General features: G+C 45.5%; 1 protein-coding gene and 1 long non-coding RNA gene across 2 annotated transcripts in view; both read left to right on the top strand.

Annotated features, from left to right (window-relative positions):
• Positions 1–4,885: 4,885 nt before the first annotated feature.
• LOC121583443 lies at positions 4,886–6,621 on the top strand. The gene is made up of 3 exons (XR_006003532.2): positions 4,886–5,178; positions 6,309–6,365; positions 6,591–6,621. It is a non-coding gene; the product is annotated as an uncharacterized LOC121583443 (long non-coding RNA).
• Positions 6,622–8,225: 1,604 nt separating this feature from the next.
• LOC121583590 (thrombospondin type-1 domain-containing protein 4-like) overlaps positions 8,226–21,098 on the top strand; it is a 38,848-nt gene continuing 25,975 nt past the window's right edge. The window contains exons 1-4 of the mRNA XM_045215499.1: positions 8,226–8,587; positions 9,136–9,658; positions 11,567–11,669; positions 12,760–12,896. Of these exons, the coding sequence (XP_045071434.1) occupies positions 8,367–8,587; positions 9,136–9,658; positions 11,567–11,669; positions 12,760–12,896 (984 nt within the window). The 5' untranslated portion in view covers positions 8,226–8,366. The remainder of the gene's footprint in view (positions 8,588–9,135; positions 9,659–11,566; positions 11,670–12,759; positions 12,897–21,098) is intronic.

Here is a 21,098-nt window from a genome sequence, read left to right as displayed (position 1 = left end):
GCGCAATTGGCCCAGCGTCGTCCAGGGTAGGGGAGGGAATGGCCGGCAGGGATGTAGCTCAGTTGATAGAGCATGGCGTTTACAACGCCAGGGTTGTGGGTTCGATTCCCACAGGGGGTATGAAAAAAATAAAATAATAATAATAATAATAATGTAAGTCGCTCTGGATAAGAGCGTCTGCTAAATGACGTAAATGTTTCATGAGTAAAAATTTTGTGCACAAATTTGTTTACATCCCTGTTAGTGAGCGTCTTTCCTTTGCCAAGATAATCAATCCACCTGACATGTGTGGCATAACAAGAAGATGATTAAACAGCATGATCATTACACAGGTGCACCTTGTGCTGGGGACAATAAAAGGCCACTCTAAAATGTGCAGTTTTGTCACACAACACAATGCCATAGAGGTCTCAAGTTTTGAGGGAGCGTGCAATTGGCATGCTGACTACAGGAATGTCCACCAGAGCTGTTGCCAGAGAATTGAATGTTCATTTATCTACCATAAGCCGCCTCCAACATCGTTTTAGAGAATTTGGCAGTAGTTCCAACCGGCCTCACAACCGCAAACCACGTGTAACCACACCAGCTCAGAACCTACACATCACCTGGCTTCTTCACCTGCGGGATGTTCTGAGACCAGCCACCCGGACAGCTGTTGAAACTGAGGAGTATTTCTGTCTGTAATAAAGCCCTTTTGTGGGGAAAAACTCAATCTGATTGGCTGGGCCTGGCTCCCCAGTGGGTGGGCCTGGCTCCCAAGTGGGTGGGCCTATGCCCTCCCAGGCCCACCCATGGCTGCGCCCCTGCCCAATCATGTGCAATCCATAGATTTCGGCCTCATTTATTTATTTCAATTGACTGATTTCCTTAAATGAACTGTACCTCAGTAAAATCATTCAAATTGTTGCATGTTGCGTTTATATTTTTGTTCAGTATATTAGCAGAATGCATTATGGTGGCCTGCACAACCATTGAAAGTGAAATTCCAACAGTGTGTGGGGTATTATCAAAACAATAGACTATCATGACAGAGGAATAACTTTTTATCCATCCAATTTATCCTCAAATCAGAGTGTATTATCTGTCTCCACTATAATAGCTTGTTTATAAGCATTGATACTTCTCCATATAGAGGATGTGACGACAGAAACTGTCAGTAAGCCTGTGTTGTATTATATACTTGTCATGCAGGATGTATTTCACAGGATTAAGTACAGTGTATACTGTAAACAAACAAGCTCTGTTGGCTCTGATAGTAGCCTCTGCTAACAGTTCACTCATGTATATCAAAATATGTATCTGTACAGTTATCATACAGCAAATAGAGATATTTGATACCAGTTAAGATAGCAATGTGTTTGTGTATGGGTGAATGGACCAGAGGTATCCCATAGAAAACTGTTTTACTTCTCAAGCAAAGGACGGATTGAGAGTCTGAGGTGTTGCTGATGAGGAGTTAGCTTTTTATGTGTGTTCTATTGTTTCTGCTCGTAAAGCCATCCCATTGAGACACCACCTCCTTATAATGTATTATCTGGACACATGGCTTTCACTTGGTTCCACTTCATAGGACAGAGTATTACTTTTCCCTGGTCCTGGAATGAGCTTAGCACATTGTTAATTGTGAGCTGCAGTGCTGACTGTACTGTACGTCGGATGGCAGGGGATTCACATTTTTGTCAGATGACCGTGTAGAACAGCTCTCCTTTCGAACCCGTTTCCTTGTATAGTTTGAATAGGTCAACCGGAACAGTAGTTCATTAAGTTGCTATAATTGGGTGCGGTCACCCGTGACCACGGTTTGGAAACATAGGGGTTAAAGGCAAATTCACAGCCAGCATCAACATGGTCCCACCATTGAATGAAGCCATTATGATAGCCGGCACCTTTGGACACAAAGGCCATGATGAGACACATATGTCACACAGTATACATACAGTGGGGAAAAAAAGTATTTAGTCAGCCACCAATTGTGCAAGTTCTCCCACTTAAAAAGATGAGAGAGGCCTGTAATTTTCATCATAGGTACAAGTCAACTAGGACAGACAAAATGAGGAAAAAAAAAACAGAAAATCACATTGTAGGATTTTTTATGAATTTATTTGCAAATTATGGTGGAAAATAAGTATTTGGTTAATAACAAAAAGTTTCTCAATATTTTGTTATATACCCTTTGTTGGCAATGACACAGGTCAAACGTTTTCTGTAAGTCTTCACAAGGTTGTCACACACTGTTGCAGGTATTTTGGCCCATTCCTCCATGCAGATCTCCTCTAGAGCAGTGATGTTTTGGGGCTGTCGCTGGGCAACACTGACTTTCAACTCCCTCCCTCAAAGATTTTCTATGGGGTTGAGATCTGAGACTCAGGCCAATCCGAACCTTCGAATGGCTCACTCCTTCGTTGCCGGGCGGTGTGTTTGGGATCATTGTCATGCTGAAAGACCCAGCCATGTTTCATCTTCAATGCCCTTGCTGACGGAAGGAGGTTTTCACTCAAAATCTCATGATACATGGCCCCATTCATTCTTTCCTTTACGGATCAGTCGTCCTGGTCCCTTTGCAGAAAAACAGCCCCAAAGCATGATGTTTCCACCCCCATTTGCTTCACAGTAGGTATGGTGTTCTTTGGATGCAACTCAGCATTCTTTGTCCTCCAAACACGACGCAGTTGAGTTTTTACCAAAAAGTTCTATTTTGGTTTCATGACATTCTCCCAATCCTCTTCTGGATCATCCAAATGCACTCTAGCAAACTTCAGACGGGCCTGGACATGTACTGGCTTAAGCAGGGGGACACGTCTTGCACTGCAGGATTTGAGTCCCTGGCGGCGTAGTGTGTTACTGATGGTAGGCTTTGTTACTTTGGTCCCAGCTCTCTGCAGGTCATTCACTAGGTCCCCCGTGTGGTTCTGGGATTTTTTTCTCACCGTTCTTGTGATCATTTTGACCCCACGGGGTGAGATCTTCGTGGAGCCCCAGATCGAGGGAGATTATCAGTGGTCTTGTATGTCTTCCCATTTCCTAATAATTGCTCCCACAGTTGATTTCTTCAACCAAGCTGCTTACCTATTGCAGATTCAGTCTTCCCAGCCTGGGTGCAGGTCTACAATTTTGTTTCTGGTGTCCTTTGACAGCTCTTTGGTCTTCACCTATGGAGTTTGGAGTGTGACTGTTTGAGGTTGTGAACAGGTGTCTTTTATACTGATAACAAGTTCAAACAGGTGCCATTAATACAGGTAACAAGTGGAGGACAGAGGGGCCTCTTAAAGAAGAAGTTACAGGTCTGTGAGAGCCAGAAATCTTGCTTGTTTGTAGTGACCAAATACTTATTTTCCACCATAATTTGCAAATAAATTCATTAAAATCCTACAATGTGATTTTTTGGGATTTTTTTTCTCAATTTGTCTGTCATAGTTGACGTGTACCTATGATGAAAATTACAGGCCTCTCTCATCTTTTTAAGTGGGAGAACTTGCACAATTGGTGGCTGACTAAATACTTTTTTTCCCCACTGTATTATACAATGAAAGCCAGTAAGAAAACGATGGCATTTAGGACGCATGCTCAACCAAGCGTGACCTTGATTCATCCACTCAAATTAGGCAACTCTGCAATCCAAGGAGAACAATGCCATTGACCTTCACAGTATATTTTATTTACTTGATAGAGCAAGAAACAGGCCATTTTACGTAGTGAGACTTTCAGTTACACACACACACACACACACACACACACACACACACACACACACACACACACACACACACACACACACACACACACACACACACACACTCTTTTCACCCTGACCCTTTACATTGTATTTGGTCTTTCACCAAATGACTGAGTGGGGCAGTTGGATAACTTTGACCTTTGTGTTGGTTTAAAGGGTGACAAATGATTATCCTGTGTACAAATGAATTGGTTGCGGTTGTCAAGCCTATGGCACTTGCAGTAATGACAGTGATAGCCCTTACCTAGTCTGGTCTCTACAATCTGGGCGCATGTTACAGCATGCTTCCTATGTAGTCATGGAGAATTGTCATGGTCCATATTTCAGCAGTGAGAGAATGGTAGTGACCACCCAGGAGAGAAAGACTCAAAGACTATACAGTAGGAGGAGAACATATCTTATAGATGATGATGAAAGTCTGAAAAACCTTAGGAACTAGGACATATTTATTAGTTAATAAAACGTTTCAAAATATATATACTGTACACTTAACGTACAAAACATTAAGGACACCTGCTCTTTCCATGACATAGTCTGACCAGGTGAATCCAGGTGATGTCACTTGTTAAATCCACTTCAGTCAGTGTAGATGAAGGGGAGGAGACAGGTTAAAGAAGTATTTTTAAGCCTTGAGACAAATGAGACATGGATTGTGTATGTGTGCCATTCAGAGGGAGAAAGGGAAAGACAAAATATTGAAGTGCCTTTGAACAGGGTATGGTAGTAGGTGCCAGGCGCACCGGTTTGTGTCAAGAACTGCAACACTGCTGGGTGTTTCATGCTCAACAGTTTCCCCTGTGTATCAAGAATAGTCCACCACCTAAAGGACATCCAGCCTACTTGACACAACTGTGGGAAGCATTGGAGTCAACATGGGTCAGCATCCCTGTGGAACGCTTTCAACACCTTTTAGAGTCCATGCCCTGACTAATTGAGGCTGTTCTGAGGTGGGGGGGGGGGGTGCAAATCAATATTAGGAAGTTGTTCTTAATGTTTTGTACACTCAGTGTATGTCTGTCTCTGTCTCTCTCTCGGTTCTATTTCCATTAGAGAGAGTGAGAGAGGCAGTAGGGGGCGCAACAAGTTGTTTTCTTCTCTGTCGTTCCCATGGCTTTCATTCTCTCTGAGTAGAAGTGCGTTTCAGGACGCTAGAGAAAGAGAGTGTGAGAGAAAGAGAGAGAGAGTGAACGGAATATGTCATGTTGATTAGTGACCAGCGCGTGTACAGAACGTTTGGGATATTTGGAGCGGTTTTAAAATTGATTAATTGATGCGGTGGTAGTAATCTTTTTACACCTGGATTGAACTCGTCGATGCGCTCGGATTATGAGGATAACTGGTGCGCATGTTTATGAATCTCAAGGCGCCACAATTTACCGTTGAGAAGCTGCAATACTGCACTGGAGAAAATATCGAGGTAGCAAACACAAGCACAGTCATCCAAGGTAGGAACAGAGCAATTTACGTTTTATGGAAGTGTAATAATATAGGCCTAATAATAATCATAATAGCCTAATCATAATCATATAATACATTAGCAAACATTATAAAGCAAAAAGTTTACACAATTATGCTTATAATGTTTTTGTTTGTCGACTAATTTATTTCAAATACAATTAAAATGGTAGCCTACATGTTATGTTTCTCATAAATTGCTAAGGATTTCAGATTTTGAAAGTGTAATTTAATTTGGCTCCCTACGGCTCGCTACCATGTATAACTGCCTTAATTTTGCTGGACCCCAGGAAGAGTAGCTGCTGCCAAGGGGATCCATAATAAATACAAATACAACTACTGCGCGCTCACACTTCAAGTCCAAATCCCTCAGCCTGGACGAGAGCCTCCTGTCCCGTTCCTGTCGTGCCTGACAGAAGGTCGATCTTTCTGCACCGGGTGCAGCCAGCATTCTATTTGTTGATAGCACAGATATAGACATGCCTGCAATTATGATGTTGTTCACCATAACTAAATAATATTTGTAATAGCCCAGCCTCATAATACGTTTTAAAGAAGTTTGAAGTGATAGGCCTACATGTTTTTGGATAAATTCAATTCTAGGCTATTGTGCAAATAAAGTAAATAGATATTGTGAATATTATTTATTTAATGACAATGGAACTTTCCAAACCTCACATGGAGTGGAATTGCACCAGTGTGCGACAAACAAAACAGATAGGTCTATGTTTAAGTGGAAGTGATCTTTGAACCCCCACATTCATCATACCAAGTGAGGTTTATTTTGAGAGATACATCACAGATTAGTTTTTACTAGGAGCACAGTGGTAAAAGTGTCACTGCAGTCCAGCCATCTCAAAATGGAGTTTCAGTGGGGGGCCACTCATTAGGACCAGGGTTAGGGTCAAGGGTCAACACACATGGTCAAGTGGACAGAAGCCATGTTCCCCTGAGTCAGGACCATGAGTCAGGACCTTCAGACAAACTGAGACACTAAAGAGCAGACTAGACACTGCATGTGGTCTTGAGGAGACAGCTTTGTGTTAAATATGATATTACTGCTTTATTGCTGTGTTATTAATGTCATTATGTCTGCAAATACAACATATCCCTTTTTTAGGTACTGTAGCCCTCAAAATCTAGGAGATATGAGGGAACTCTGTATCTGGTTTCTGAGGTGAGATATCACTTGTCACTTATTACAATCTGATCATCTTGGTGTACACTGAACAGACTCATCTAAAACATGTTGTATCACACTGCAGCTGCTGGTCATGCACTCTGCATGACTCAATTTCATAGTTTTGTTTTGATTGTCTCCATTTTAGATTACAATCATTTTTCTCCGTAAAAAAATGCTGTTAAATGTATTATAGCTCAGTATGCTATCTGTCACACACAGCGTTTCCATGCTTCTTCTGCTGCTGCTCAGGCCAAATCTTACTACAGACCACAGGAAGGTGAGTAGAGTGGCTGGGGGACAGCAGAGGGGAGCAGGGAGGGGGTTGAGTGCTGAGTGCGGGGGCACGGTATCTGTGTTTTAAAATGTGTGTGGTCTGTTTGACATCCCCAAGCCCAGGGTGACATACCTCCCTGGTGTGTTTGCAGCCTGAGAATCCATTTATCTCTCGCCTTTATCATCATCTCACGCCGGTTGGCACAGACTCACAGAATCTGAACTGCCAAAGAAAGCATGATCGTGTCTTCCGATCGTAACCGTAGCCAATTAGCACCCTCCAGTTCACAGAGGATGCATATCCTTTCAATTGCACAGGGGACGTTTATAGTGTCTGCTGCCATGATGTTATTGTTCAACCACAAAGCCATTAAATACAACACTAGTCTATCCCGGCCCATGTAAACATGCAATCAGTCATTGAGGAAGGATGCCCCCAGGGGAATCTGACTTGGGTGTAAATCTGTTCACTCACAGGAGAGCAGCGGTGAAAAGACATTCGGGACCACATAGAGGATCATGCCTGCTGTCAGCAATACATCCCCTTCAACCTCAGTGCTATGAGAAATGAAGAGTGGCTTAGGGGGAGGGAGGAAGGGAGGGAGGGAGGCTTAGGGTCGGGGAGGGAGGGAGAGGGAGAGAGAGAGGGAGAGAGAGAGAGAGAGAGAGAGAGAGAGAGAGAGAGAGAGAGAGAGAGAGAGAGAGAGAGAGAGAGAGAGAGAGAGAGAGAGATGGACCAAGATTTATAACTGTACTTTGTGGAGATTGTCGATGGACAGGCTAACTGTCCAATCACAGACAACTGTCTGACAGGGCATTCCTCTCTTGGAGAGAGTTTGTCTCTGTTGGCCCTGTGCGTTTCCAGGAGTCCAGCTGTTTGACCCATGGCTGACCCTGGAGATGACAGTGGAGTACAGTTACAAAGGCTGCAGCGAGGAGGGCCATGGTCTGAGTGATCTCTGAATAGCCCCATGTCGTTGACTGACAGGAGGATGGCTATCTGCCAACTCTCCCTACTATCCCTACCGTTTGGGTATTCTCTTACAGTCTTCTAAAGGCCAATGGGAGGCTGAGCCTTTACCATGTGCATGTGTAAGCTCACAGAGGACAGGATGAATGTAGACAAAGTGGCTCTTAAAGAGCTGGATTTCCTTCTTTGCGGCTCCTCGGGCATAGCTGGCTGGCGCAGGGTTGGCTGGCACAGGGTCCTGAGACAGAGAGTGCAGTGAAAGCCACTAAGGCGCTAATATGTCTCTGGCAGCGTTACACAGAGGGCTAGAGTCAACAGAGGGATACGCAGGTAGTCAGTACGGGATGGGAGAGTAACAGACAACCTCTAATCAGACAAATCTGGGCTTTATCCAACTTGAACAGAGGCTCATCTCATACACAGCAAGGGAGAGAGAAAACCGTTGTTGATGAATGATTTCTGGAAAGCCCCCTAATGTAATGATGTTATTTTGTTGCTTCTCTACTCTGCTCTCAAGTGGTGTCTGTGCCATGTTATCCATGCTGTGGGTGGTGTAGGGCTTTAACCCAGCATGTTGTGTCTTCCTGCAGGTTCCTCAAAGGGCAGAGCCCCAGCAGCAGGAGGCTGGAGGAGGGCAGGGTGGGGCCCCGGGATCCTGGGGCTCCTGGGGGCCCTGGTCCTCCTGCTCCCGTTCCTGTGGGGGAGGGGTTCAGGAACAGACGCGACCCTGCCTACCCTCCTACACCACTTCCATGGGTGCAGCTGCCTACCCCTCCAGGCCGGGTGGCCACCATCCCCAGCACCCCAACCAGAACCCTGGCCATGTAGTGTCTGCCCGAAGACCCACTGTCCCGCTGCACCGCACCAACCCTGGGAGACCCCCACCCTACAATAGCAGCACCAGCCTGGCCAGCCGAGGGGAGCTGAGGGACCAGCAGAGAGACAGAGAGGCCCAGGCCCAGGCTGGACGCAGGTACTGTATCTATCACACCATACAGAAAGGGGCCTGTCTGTGTCTTTCAGTCTGGCCTGTGTTTAATGCCCTGCATGCTGAGCAGCCCAGTCTAAAAGTGTCTCTGTGGAGCTCCAGCCCACCCCAAGGTCCATTTGGACTCCCCTTCAGTGTAAAGCTATTCTTTTATGGATGGAGTCAATGGCTCGGCTTGTGCTTGGCGGGTTTGTGGCCTCCTTCCTGTGTGCTTGAGTTAAAAAGGTTTTAAATAAATAGAGCTGACAGTTGAGTAATGGGGGGCTGTTGACGTAGGAATCCAAGCCGCCAAACAAAAGCGGTCTCCGCTCGGCGCTTGCTTGCTGCCACTAATATCCATCCGCTTCTCAGAAGTAATTTGCACTTGTGATGTTTGTCTTTGACATTTTGTTTGACAGTCTTTGATAGTCCAGTCAACACATTTTGAATGTAAACAAGTGCCGTAAGTGGAGGCCATTTTACACAGACAATTTCCCCCTTTACCCATGTGTGTGTGTGTGTGTGTGTGTGTGTGTGTGTGTGTGTGTTTTCAGGAGGGGCAGTGACAGTCCCATCATTCCAGGGAAGTATGGCTATGGGAGGATGCCTTACGTTGTGTCTCTCCAGACAGACACAGGCCAGACGTCTGGGACTGGGACAGAGACAGGAACTGGTCGCTCCCACAGACAGAGACGCTCCCCGCTCTCTGACCCCAGCCCGTCAGCCACCAGGCACGGAGGCCACAGGCCAAACCCCTACCGTCCACCTTACAGCAACCCACATCTCCACAGCTACAGCCCAGTCCATCACCAGCCCCCAGCCTCCCAGCCCAGGGTTAACCCTAACCCTAACTCAAACCCTAACCTAGCCCCCCAGCCCAGGTCTAACTCTAATTCTAACCCACCCTGGTCCTCCTCACTCTACCAGCCCAGCCAGGGGCACCAACCTAGGCAGGAGCAGCAACACTCACCCAGCCGGGCCTCAGCAGCTCAGCAACCCTTTGGACGGCCCTACAACCCCCTGTCCACCTCCTCCTGTGTGGGAGAGCACAACCAGTACAAGATTTGCAACACCAATGTAAGAACGGCTTAGCCAGGAGGTGGCTATTTATCATGTACAGTGGGGAGAACAAGTATTTGATACACTGCCGACTTTGCAGGTTTTCCTACTTACAAAGCATGTAGAGGTCTGTAATTTTTATCATAGGTACACTTCAACTGTGAGAGACGGAATCTAAAACAAAAATCCAGAAAATCACATTGTATGATTTTTTTATAATTAATTTGCATTTTATTGCATGACATAAGTATTTGATCACCTACCAACCAGTAAGAATTCCGGCTCTCACAGACCTGTTAGTTTTTCTTTAAGAAGCCCTCCTGTTCTCCACTCATTACCTGTATTAACTGCACCTGTTTGAACTCGTTACCTGTATAAAAGACACCTGTCCACACACTCAATCAAACAGACTCCAACCTCTCCACAATGGCCAAGACCAGAGAGCTGTGTAAGGACATCAGGGATAAAATTGTAGACCTGCACAAGGCTGGGATGGGCTACAGGACAATAGGCAAGCAGCTTGGTGAGAAGGCAACAACTGTTGGCGCAATTATTAGAAAATGGAAGAAGTTCAAGATGACGGTCAATCACCCCTCGGTCTGGGGCTCCATGCAAGATCTCACCTCGTGTGTCATCAATGATCATGAGGAAGGTGAGGGATCAGCCCAGAACTACACGGCAGGACCTGGTCAATGACCTGAAGAGAGCTGGGACCACAGTCTCAAAGAAAACCATTAGTAACACACTACGCCGTCATGGATTAAAATCCTGCAGCGCACGCAAGGTCCCCCTGCTCAAGCCAGCACATGTCCAGGCCCGTCTAAAGTTAGCCAATGACCATCTGGATGATCCAGAGGAGGAATGGGAGAAGGTCATGTGGTCTGATGAGACAAAAATAGAGCTTTTTGGTCTAAACTCCATTCGCCGTGTTTGGAGGAAGAAGAAGGATGAGTACAACCCCAAGAACACCATCCCAACCGTGAAGCATGGAGCGGGAAACATCATTCTTTGGGGATGCTTTTCTGCAAAGGGGACAGGACGACTGCACCGTATTGAGGGGAGGATGGATGGGGCCATGTATCGCGAGATCTTGGCCAACAACCTCCTTCCCTCAGTAAGAGCATTGAAGATGGGTCGTGGCTGGGTCTTCCAGCATGACAACGACCCAAAACACACAGCCAGGGCAACTAAGGAGTGGCTCCGTAAGAAGCATCTCAAGGTCCTGGAGTGGCCTAGCCAGTCTCCAGACCTGAAACCAATAGAAAATCTTTGGAGGGGAGCTGAAAGTCCGTATTGCCCAGCGACAGCCCCCCGAAACCTGAAGGATCTGGAGAAGGTCTGTATGGAGGAGTGGGCCAAAATCCCTGCTGCAGTGTGTGCAAACCTGGTCAAGACCTACAGGAAACGTATGATCTCTGTAATTGCAAACAAAGGTTTCTGTACCAAATATTAAGTTCTGCTTTTCTGATGTATCAAATACTTATGTCATGCAATAAAATGCTAATTAATTACTTTAAAATCATACAATGTGATTTTCTGGATTTTTGTTTTAGATTCCGTCTCTCACAGTTAAAGTGTACTTATGATAAAAATTACAGACCTCTACATGCTTTGTAAGTAGGAAAACCTGCAAAATCGGCAGTGTATCAAATACTTGTTCTCCCCACTGTAGAAGTGATTGTTGTCATCACTTATGATCATTTATGAATTAATCCCTCACTGTTACCCACAGCTAAACAGCAAAATGAATCATGAAGGGTAAAAAATGGAGGCTAGTAAAGATGAGGTCTGTTGAGACAGATATAGTGGAGATGTTCGTGATCGTAGACTGGAATTTACCTTGGGGGAGAATGTGGCCATGTCTGAACTTAGTAGGCCGGGGGACACATATTCACTCTATTTCTATCTGTCTATATGTCTGTCCAGGCCTGTCCTCCAGCCAGTAGACACATCAGAGCGGTGCAGTGTTCTTCCTACAACAGCCATCCCTTCATGGGTCGACTGTACGAGTGGGAGCCTTTCAATGAAGGTATGGGTGGGTCTCGTCATGTTTTTCATATTACCTTGGTGTTGGACAATATTATCCAAGCTGTGAGGTGATGTAAGCACCATACTATGTCACCTGTCTCTGCCATTTTGATGAATGTCCAGGTCTTATTGAGCTGCCAGAGAGCTTGGAGATTTTTACATTGACATTTTTAGTCATTTAGCAGACGCTCTTATCCAGAGCGACTTACAGTTAGTGAGTGCATACATTTTCATACTGGATCTAGGTGTCTTAAGTATCCAAGCAACAGTCAAAACACCTCAAGGATAGATCATTACTTTTAGGACACTAATGAACATTTTATGTTTTTCTTCTCTCTGTTGGAGTGAATTGCATTTACTACAGACGTATGACTAGATTAAAGCTAAAATAACTTCACTTTAGTTGATGTCAAGTTTGCTTGATACCTATCTCAAACACATGAACATGCAATTACAACACTTTTAGCAATAGCTGTCCTTGTAACCTCATTGGCTAATGCACAAAACATCTGAGTGAAGTCCCAGTGCAGGTGGATTACAAACCTGACGTTACATTCACCCCACTGACTGCCAACTCCCAGTCGTTTCCAGGTCTGGAGGGCATCTGCCTCCCTCCCACACAAGAGACACCACCCAGAGATCTGTGGTTCTATTTGGCACTAATGGATCACCAGAGAGGAGCAAAGAACCTGTTAACTTCCCTTGATCCCTTGGATTTATTAGGAATTTGGTTAGCTTTCCTTGAATCCCTAGTTGTTGCTTGGCATTACCTTTCACCACACAGCATTACTGTAGAAGGCACACAGCAAACATTGATTTACTCATCACTGATAATCACAGGGTAATTGCGAGGACGTGCCAGAATTTAGTCCACTCTTCGCATCAGTTGCTAGATGGCAGCATGGCTCAATGGAAGAAAACAACAATTACTGCACCACGCCACAATTCTAATGCAGCAGTCTACCCAGTTTGTCCACCTACATTGAACAATTTACATTTACAGCCCTGCCAGGCACCCTACCAGAGAGAGATAATGTTTTGTACTATTAAACCACATCAAATAATTCCTTTCTGTGTCTCCTCTGTCTCAGTTTCTGAGGACCACCATTGTGAGCTCAACTGTCGCGCGATCGGTTTCCGCTTCTACGTGCGTCAGTCGGACAGGGTCATCGATGGGACGCCGTGTGGCCAGAATGAGACTTCCATCTGTGTGGAGGGGAGGTGTCAGGTAGGACACTTAACTCATTTACCAGTGGCCTGGCCAGGCCCGTGGACTCCTCCCAAACCACTCAGAATAGAACAGAACAGTGACAGGATGGATGGAATCAGAGAAAATAAAATCTAAGTTTAATTCATTGAGATGAAATGTTGACATCATTCCACACAAACCTTCAAACACAAACAACCACGGCCCCAATAAAGTTCTCAAGATCAACTGCATCCAAATGCAAGAGACAGTACATTTTCTTAAATACATTTTATCAGTTATACATAACCAGCAGAGGGCAGCAGAATATAACACTGTTATCTGTCCATTAGGAGTGAAACAGAGGTCAGGTTGGGGTGACTGAGTTGACTGGGTTCTGAGTTCAGGATCTGGGATCTCAATGAAGGATCATGACGGACATATTTGTTCCCTTGACTTGATTTTTATATGCATCTCTAAACCACACCTGTGGCCAGAACTTGGAGAGACATAAGTCCCTGTGTAAACCTGTAAGTGCTATTGACTGGCTATGCGTCCAGTGTGCTGCTGGATACATTTTACTTCTTATTTCATTCAGGATTTAACTCTTAGAGATGTTTTTCCAATGTGATTTTAAGCCATAATTCTGAGTGAACCCTTTCCAAGTTGCGCTCTAGGAACTTGTGCTTGCCTCTGAGTCTCCCTTCAACCCAATTTGCAGCGCTTTCAACCACTTTTTTCCCCCCATGCACTGTAATCCAGCTGAGATCTTTACTATATTAAGATTTAATCAAGATAAAGAGTCCTTCTGATCTCATATTAGCTATGAGTAATTTCCACTTTTAAAACCAGTGAAATTGTGATTTATCACAGGGGCCAGTGTTCTCACAAGACCTCCAGCCCTCCAGCCCATATATCTCTGGGCAGTGTAGTGACTAGCTGACCCCATGGAGGAGTGGTCTGCTTTTATGTGGCCGTGGTGGGATCCCACTCAGTATTCATGCAGCTGGGCTGTGGTCTGTGGGTGTGCTATGGACTGCAGACTGCACGGTACTGTACTCTACTATACTGTACTGCACTGTACTGAAGCTTATACTGTTGTGGTATGGACTGTAGTCTGCACTGGACTGGACTGTACTGGACTGTACATTACTGTACTCTACTATACTGTACTGGAATGTACTGAAGCTTATACTGTTGTGGTATCGACTGTAGTCTGCACTGTAGCTTATACTGTACTCCACTGTACTGTACTCTACTGTACTATACTGGACTGTACTGTACTGTACTCTACTGTAATGTACTCTACTGTACTGTACTCTACTGTACTGTAGCTTATACTCTACTGTACTGCACTGCAGTCAGTTGCCCAGTAGGTTTACCTGTGTATAACACAGTCCATCTCTGTCAATGGCGGACCCAGGATTTGAACCGACGCCAACGTCAACACCACTTACCCAGAAAGCCTAGGCATTTCCGACAGTGGTTTAGTACTTCCGACAGTAACTTCGCCATCTGCTACAAATTTGGAGCTAAATCAACTAGGGGCCATTCTTTACTCTCTCTCACTGCTAGGGAACGTATTGAGGCCTGATTTCTGTGTATACTCACCTAGGGAATGTATTCAGCAGGTCAGGGCACATCCCATAGTAGCAGTGAGATGCTGTCATAAATTATATTGGGGAGACCAAAGCAGACTGATGACATAGACACAGTAACATCTGCTTTTCCTGCCTTGGCCCTTTTTGCTTGCGTACAATAAAATCAAATCTCCCACTGTAACTGTAACCTAAGGCTCTATTTATTCTGCCCTCTGTGTGGAGCTAGAGTCAGTTTGCAGCAGGCATCTCTTTACTTTGTATGGTTAAACTTTGACTCTTATTTCGCAAGGTGTCTGCAGAGGGTTATGGCTGCATTCACTTTGAGCTCAATCAGATGGAGCCTATAGACATGTTGCATAGAGTAGAGCCCAGGTCTGTTTCTGCCAGGCCTTGTCTGTTTCATGTGGTTCTGCTCTACGGAAAGCAGACCTGTCCTGCACTGTGTGCTGAACTCTGTGTTACTGTGTTTATAAGCTCAGGGTGTCTGTGAGTGTGTGGGGTGATTTCTGAGTGTGAAGAGAGGTGGTGCTGGAGCGTATAATGCAGGAGTATGTGTGTTTATTTCTGTGTACCACACACACACCAATAGATAAGTAGAGTTTCCCACTGCAGCTCCTGGAGAGCTTGGCATCCTGCCCACTCATACCCTTATAGCTCTACAGTCCTGAAGGCCCAAGCCTAAAGACACACTGTAGACACAGACAGGTTTGACCTAAATTAGGCTCAGTGACAATCCCTGTATTATTGCAGTAGATCATTTGTTCTCAATGATTTACCTGGCTAAATACAGGTTGAATAAATAAATAATGATCCACTACTCTTTCTATTAGTCGGGCTAAACACATGCGTTTTGTGTGGTCCATCCCATAACATGATAAACAACCTAGCTCTCAATCTGACCTCTGACCTAAGATGTCCCTGCATACCTGTGGGTCATGTTCCTGACCCACTTTGATGATATATCAGTCAGAACTTATAGCTCAATAAACACGGTGACATTTCCTGTAGGTCCATGTCTCAGAACTCATACTGTTAGTCAGGTAGTGAGTTGAGTCTCAGAATATTAGAGAATGTCAGAAAAACGGAACATCTTCTTTCTTCAAAATGGCCCTAGATAGTATGAAAAAAGGATTTGGCAGATATCCAGCAGTAGTCATAGGTTACAAATGTCAGTTAGCCTGCTTGTATTTGTCCCTATTAAGTCCCTGTGCTTACTGTGAGACAGGCAGGCTGCATCCTGAATGTAAGAGAGCTCAGTTGGCTAAACAGTTGGTCACTGTTCTGTGTTTTCTTTGTGGTCAGAATCTTGCTTTCCTTTAAGATTGGTCTACCTAAAGCTGTGCTGCCTTGGCTCCAATGAGCCGCCTCAGTGCTGTGGAACTGGGTTATATGCACTGAACTCTTGGTTAAAAAGCTCAACATAACTGTGGAATCGCACTACACACTTGATTAGATAGCACAACATAAATAGTGAAATGAATGACATTGAATGGCTCTTGGCATGTGGCCCACTGTGATCTCCTACGGCTCGTAAGAACATTTACGGAATGGTGCCAGGTTTCATAGCAGCACTAGAACCATCCGGCATGGAGGTATTCTCAGAGCTAGAGAGACATCTATCTCTGTCAGTGAGAGAGTAGTAAACCATATTCTACTACCACAGTCCCTTTAGCTCAGTTGTTAGAGCATGGCACTTGCAACGCCAGGATGGTGGGTTTGATTCCCGGGGCCACCCATATGTAACATTGTATGCACGTATGACTATAAGTTGCTTTGGATAAAAGGCTCTGTTAAATGGCATAGATGTATTACATATATTACTTTAGCAGATTGAGAACACTAATAAGTTATTCTCTCTACACGGGTGCTTTAGTTTATGCTTTCCCTGGGATGCCTTAAATTCCACAGGGCTCACACACATCTCACTCAGATCCATGGCACAAATCCTCAAATCCACCCTTCTTGTCTGTTGGCTTCAGTAGCCCTAACCTACCACTTTTGTTACTGGACACGGTATCCATATGCTACTGTCTACTCTGGTTGAATTGATGTGGTATTTCTACATAGAGTAGAGGAAAATCTTACATAGAGTGTAGGGATATCTCTATAGGTATTGTAAAGTGACAAATTAGTTATTTGGGGTCTTTGACAAGGAAACAAAGCGTAAGCAAAAAACAGAGAGAAGGAGCTGGAAGCTGCTCTTTTCATCAATATTACTGACAAAGATGGCTGCTGAAAAACTTTGTGGCTTCTTCTATGGCTTCCTGTATTTTCCTTGAAGAGAGAAATTAGGTCAGAACTGTTCGAACTTGTCATGATCCTCAGCGCATGTGCTACTGACTCTACCTACCAAGAAATTAGTTATTTCAGGTGCTGTTTCTCCCCTCTGTATAACACAACGAGGAAAAGCCTGTCCTCTGTAGAGGGCTATTACATTTTCCTACTTATATTATAGTCAGGATATCTCTACTTGTTAACAGATTTATGTCTTCATAAAGAGCCTTCATCATGAGAGTGATTACAATAGTAGTAGTGTAGTGTGCACTGTAAACTGTGTTTGACCGATGCATAGAGGCTAAACGAGGTCTCTTTAGGATACCCTTTGTCTCTTAACAGTGGAAAGACAGAGCCCTACCTATGAATCATGAACTTAATGTGAAAGGCTTGGACCTTGTCACTGAATACAGTGCGCCTCATACTCGATCCAGGTTTTACCCAGATTTGAGCCATAGAAAACGTTGAATGTGGTTACACATTTCAGATGGATGCTAAAATAAAGCTCCTTTGATGGCTGGAATTCCACTGAGCTGCTCTTTCTCTTTATATGCCAAGGAAGTGCACTTGAGAAGGGTGTGTGTATTTTTAAAGGGCAATCTCTGATCACACACTTTTCTGCTGGCGGGTGATGTTGGGGCTGAAGATGGGGGGAAATATATCCTGGCTGGAGTGTTGTATTATTCCACCTCAATAGCTGGAGGGTGTGTTCTGAGTGCTCTGTGGATAATTAGGAGAGAAGGCTTTTACCCCGGCCACTGTAACGGTAACTTAATGAACCCCCCCAAAGCCTCAACATCCACTGTTGGTCATTCTGGTCAAGACTTTCACACATGTTAGACCTTTCTTTTTATTTTACATTTACTGTGTTTTTATTTAACACTGAGGATAGCGTGCTAGCCTAGGCCCTATACCCTTTACATAGCAGATGATCCTCCTATTCCTGCCTTTAAACTTTCTTTACACTAGTTAAAGAAACATTTCCCTGTAAATATATTCATAAAGAAGTGTCAATAGTACCGTATGGTTTCAAGCCAGGAGAGTATAAGGGTAAAATGACCTCTTAAAGGCTGAAAATAGTGTGGTTTCAACATGCTAACACAGGTCCCAGTGCTGACAGGGTAAAACCATAGACTCCTACTACTGTAATTCAGCGGTCTCTTCCCCAGATCCTTGTCTTCGCTGTCGAAGTCAGCTCTGCTGATCCAGATCCTCCACTGGTGTCTTTGCCAGTGCTCTGTCTCTGTTCCATATCTCACTCTCATTATGTGTGAGAGGCCAGGTTGTGTTCCTGTGTGAGTCTATGGGTCCGCCCTGCCCTGGGTCCTGGGTCAGGAGCTTGGCTGCCTGGCTGCCTGGCTGCCTGGCTGCCTGGCCGTTGCAGTGGCTGTGGCTCCCTCTCCTCTCCACCACAGTGCTGCTGTGGCTGGCCTGCATCCCTCTGCATCCCTCTCTGCCAGGCTCACCCTAACACAGCCAAGCCTCCCCTCGCTCCCTGCAACAACTCCTCCACCGACCAACAGACAGCTGCATCTGTTTTAGGCATTCCCCGCGCGGGGAGCGACTGACTTGTTAAAAGGGGGATGAGAGGTTCTGAAATACGGCTGGCACAGACTGGTGGAGAGATCACAACACTGTCTCTCTCACGACAGGCCCCAGCTGCAGGCCCCAGCATATTATCCACCATTTTCTGGGTATGAAGAGGGACTTTAGTCAACAGAGCCTGGTCTTACATTTACATTGACATTTTAGTCATTTAGCAGATGCTCTAATCCAGTTAGTGCATTCATCTTAAAATAGCTAGGTGGGACAACCACAGATCTCAGACATAGTAAGTACATTTTTCCTCAATAAAGTAGCTATCAGCAAAGTCAGAGCTAGTAAGGGGGGAAAAAGTCAAGTGCGAGTGTTAGTTCACGAAGGGCTTTTTTAATTTACATATTTTTTTAAATATATATATTATTTTAAAAAATTGAGGAGGGGGTGCGAGTGGGGATGCTGTGGAATTATTTAAGATACTCTTTGAAGAGGTAGGTTTTCAAATGTTTTCGGAAAATGGGTAGGGACTCTGCTGTCCTAGCTTCAGGGGGAAGCTGGTTCCACCATTGAGGTGCCAGGACAGAGAAGAGCTTGGACTGGACTGAGCGGGAGCTGCCCTGCCCTCTCGTAGGGCAGGGAGGGCCAAGAGACCAGAGGTGGCAAGAACAGATTGCTCGGGTTGTAGGGTTTGAGCATAGCCTGAAGGTAGGAAGAGGCAGTTCCTCTTGCTGCTCCGTAGGCAAGTACCATTATCTTGTAGTAGATGCGAGCTTTGACTGAAAGCCAGTGGAGTGTGTGGAGAAGCGGTGTGATATGGGAGAACTTGGGAAGGTTGAACACCAGCTGGGCTGCAGCGTTCTGGATAAGTTGCAGGGGTTTGATGGCACAAGCGGCGAGACCAGCCAACAATGAGTTGCAGTAGTCCAGATGGCCTGGATTAGGACCTGCGCCGCTTCCTGTGTGAGGTAGGGTCATACTCTATGGATGTTGTAGAGCATGAACCTGCATGTGCGAGTCATTGCTTTGAGGTTTGCAGAAAACGACACGGTGTTGTCCAGGGTCACGCCAAGGTTACTTGCGCTCTGGGAGGGGGACACCGTGGAGTTGTCAACCTTGATGAAGAGGTCTTTGAACGGGCAGGCCTTCCCCGGGAGGAAGAGCAGCTCCGTCTTGTCAAGGTTGAGCTTGAGGTGGTGGGTTGACATTCAAGCTAAGATATCTGCAAGGCATGCAGAGATGCGTGTCGCCACCTGGGTGTCAGAAGTGGGGAGGAGAAAAGTCATTGAGTGTCATCCGCATAGCAATGATAGGAGAAACCATGTGAGGATATGACGGAGCTGAGTGACTTGGTGTATAGAGAGAAGAGGAAAGGGTCTGGAAGCGAACCCTGGGGGACACCAGTAGTGAGAATACGTGGTGTAGACACAGATCCTCTCCACGTCACCTGGTAGGAGTGGCCTGCCAGGTAGGATGCAATCCAAGAGTGTGTAGAACCTGAGACACCCAGCCCTGAGAGGTGGCGAAGAGGATCTGATGGTTCACAGTGTCGAAGGCAGCGGATAGATCTAGGAGGATGAGAACAGAGGAGAGCGAGTCAGCTTTGGAAGTGCGGAGAGCCTCCATGACACAGAGAAGAGCAGTAACGGTTGAGTGACGCGTCTTGAAGCCTGACTGGTTAGGGTCAAGAAGATAGTTCTGAGAGAGCGATAGAGTTGGTCAGAGACCGCACGCTCAAGTGTTTTGGAAAGAAAAGAAAGAAAGGACAGAGGAGTCGAGTGTTGGTTTCTTTAGGATGGGAGTGACTCGGGACATTTTGAAGTCAGAGGGGACGCAGCCAGTGGTCAGGGATGAGGGAAATGAAGAATGGGAGGTCTCCAGAGATGGTCTGGAGAAGGGAGGAGGGGATGGAGTCGAGCGGGCAGGTTGTCGGGATTTCATCTGGAGAGAGGGTAGAAAGAGGTCAAGGCATAGGGTAGTTCTGTGTGATTGGGACCAGTGGACTCAATAGGCTAACGGAATGAGAAGCGGAGAGGGAGGGAGAAAAGAGAAAATCTCCACTTAGAAGAAATGTTTAGCCCTGTGCCACCATCGCGACGACTAGATGCTCTTGGACTATGAGAGAAAAGTAGTCAGATGAAGAGAGAGCAGCTGGAGTAGCAGTATTCTCTGGGGTGATGCAAGTCTCCGTCAGGGCCAAAAACTCAAGGGACTTACATAGTTGCCAAAGCAAGAGCAAAATTAGATAATCTGAAAATAACTAGGTAAGATACTCAAGTGAGCCTAGTGGTGTGGAGCCTTCCTCTCTTTCCTTTGTCGAACAACTCGGCACAACAACTCGGCAGAACCGTCTTTGTTTCGGCGACAGCCTTAGTTTTGCGACGAGACCGCCGCTGACACAAACGCCGCTTACACGACCGCCGCTTACAGCTGCAACTGAGAAAACAGGGGAGACTGAAGTACTAATACTAATTGCTAATTGCCTTGCAAAGGTGAAAAGCACATCTCTCTGTACTAATTGCTGATTGCCTAGGAAAGGAGAAACAACTCCCCTGCCAATATATACATTGATTACCAAAACAACAACAGTCACAAATTGCCCTGCCCCTTAATCCTGGTTGATATGTCAACAATCATCTGCAAGTTATGAGCAGTCAGCAGTTCACACACCAAGTAGGCTACTGGGAAGACAGGCAGCACTTAAAGTAGATGGCCCTAGCTAGCAAAAATACAGTACTAGACAACAGCAGATAAAGACAGAAATTATACTTAACACTCTTGGAGATATCAGGAGTCTTCTAGCTATAGAATAAAGCACACTGAGATGGAGCCT

The sequence above is a fragment of the Coregonus clupeaformis genome, unplaced genomic scaffold (genome assembly GCF_020615455.1).
Source record: "Coregonus clupeaformis isolate EN_2021a unplaced genomic scaffold, ASM2061545v1 scaf0458, whole genome shotgun sequence".
Lineage (NCBI taxonomy): Eukaryota > Metazoa > Chordata > Actinopteri > Salmoniformes > Salmonidae > Coregonus > Coregonus clupeaformis.
The sequence above is the reverse complement of the archived record's forward strand: the minus strand, read 5'-3'. Positions and strand labels throughout refer to the sequence as shown.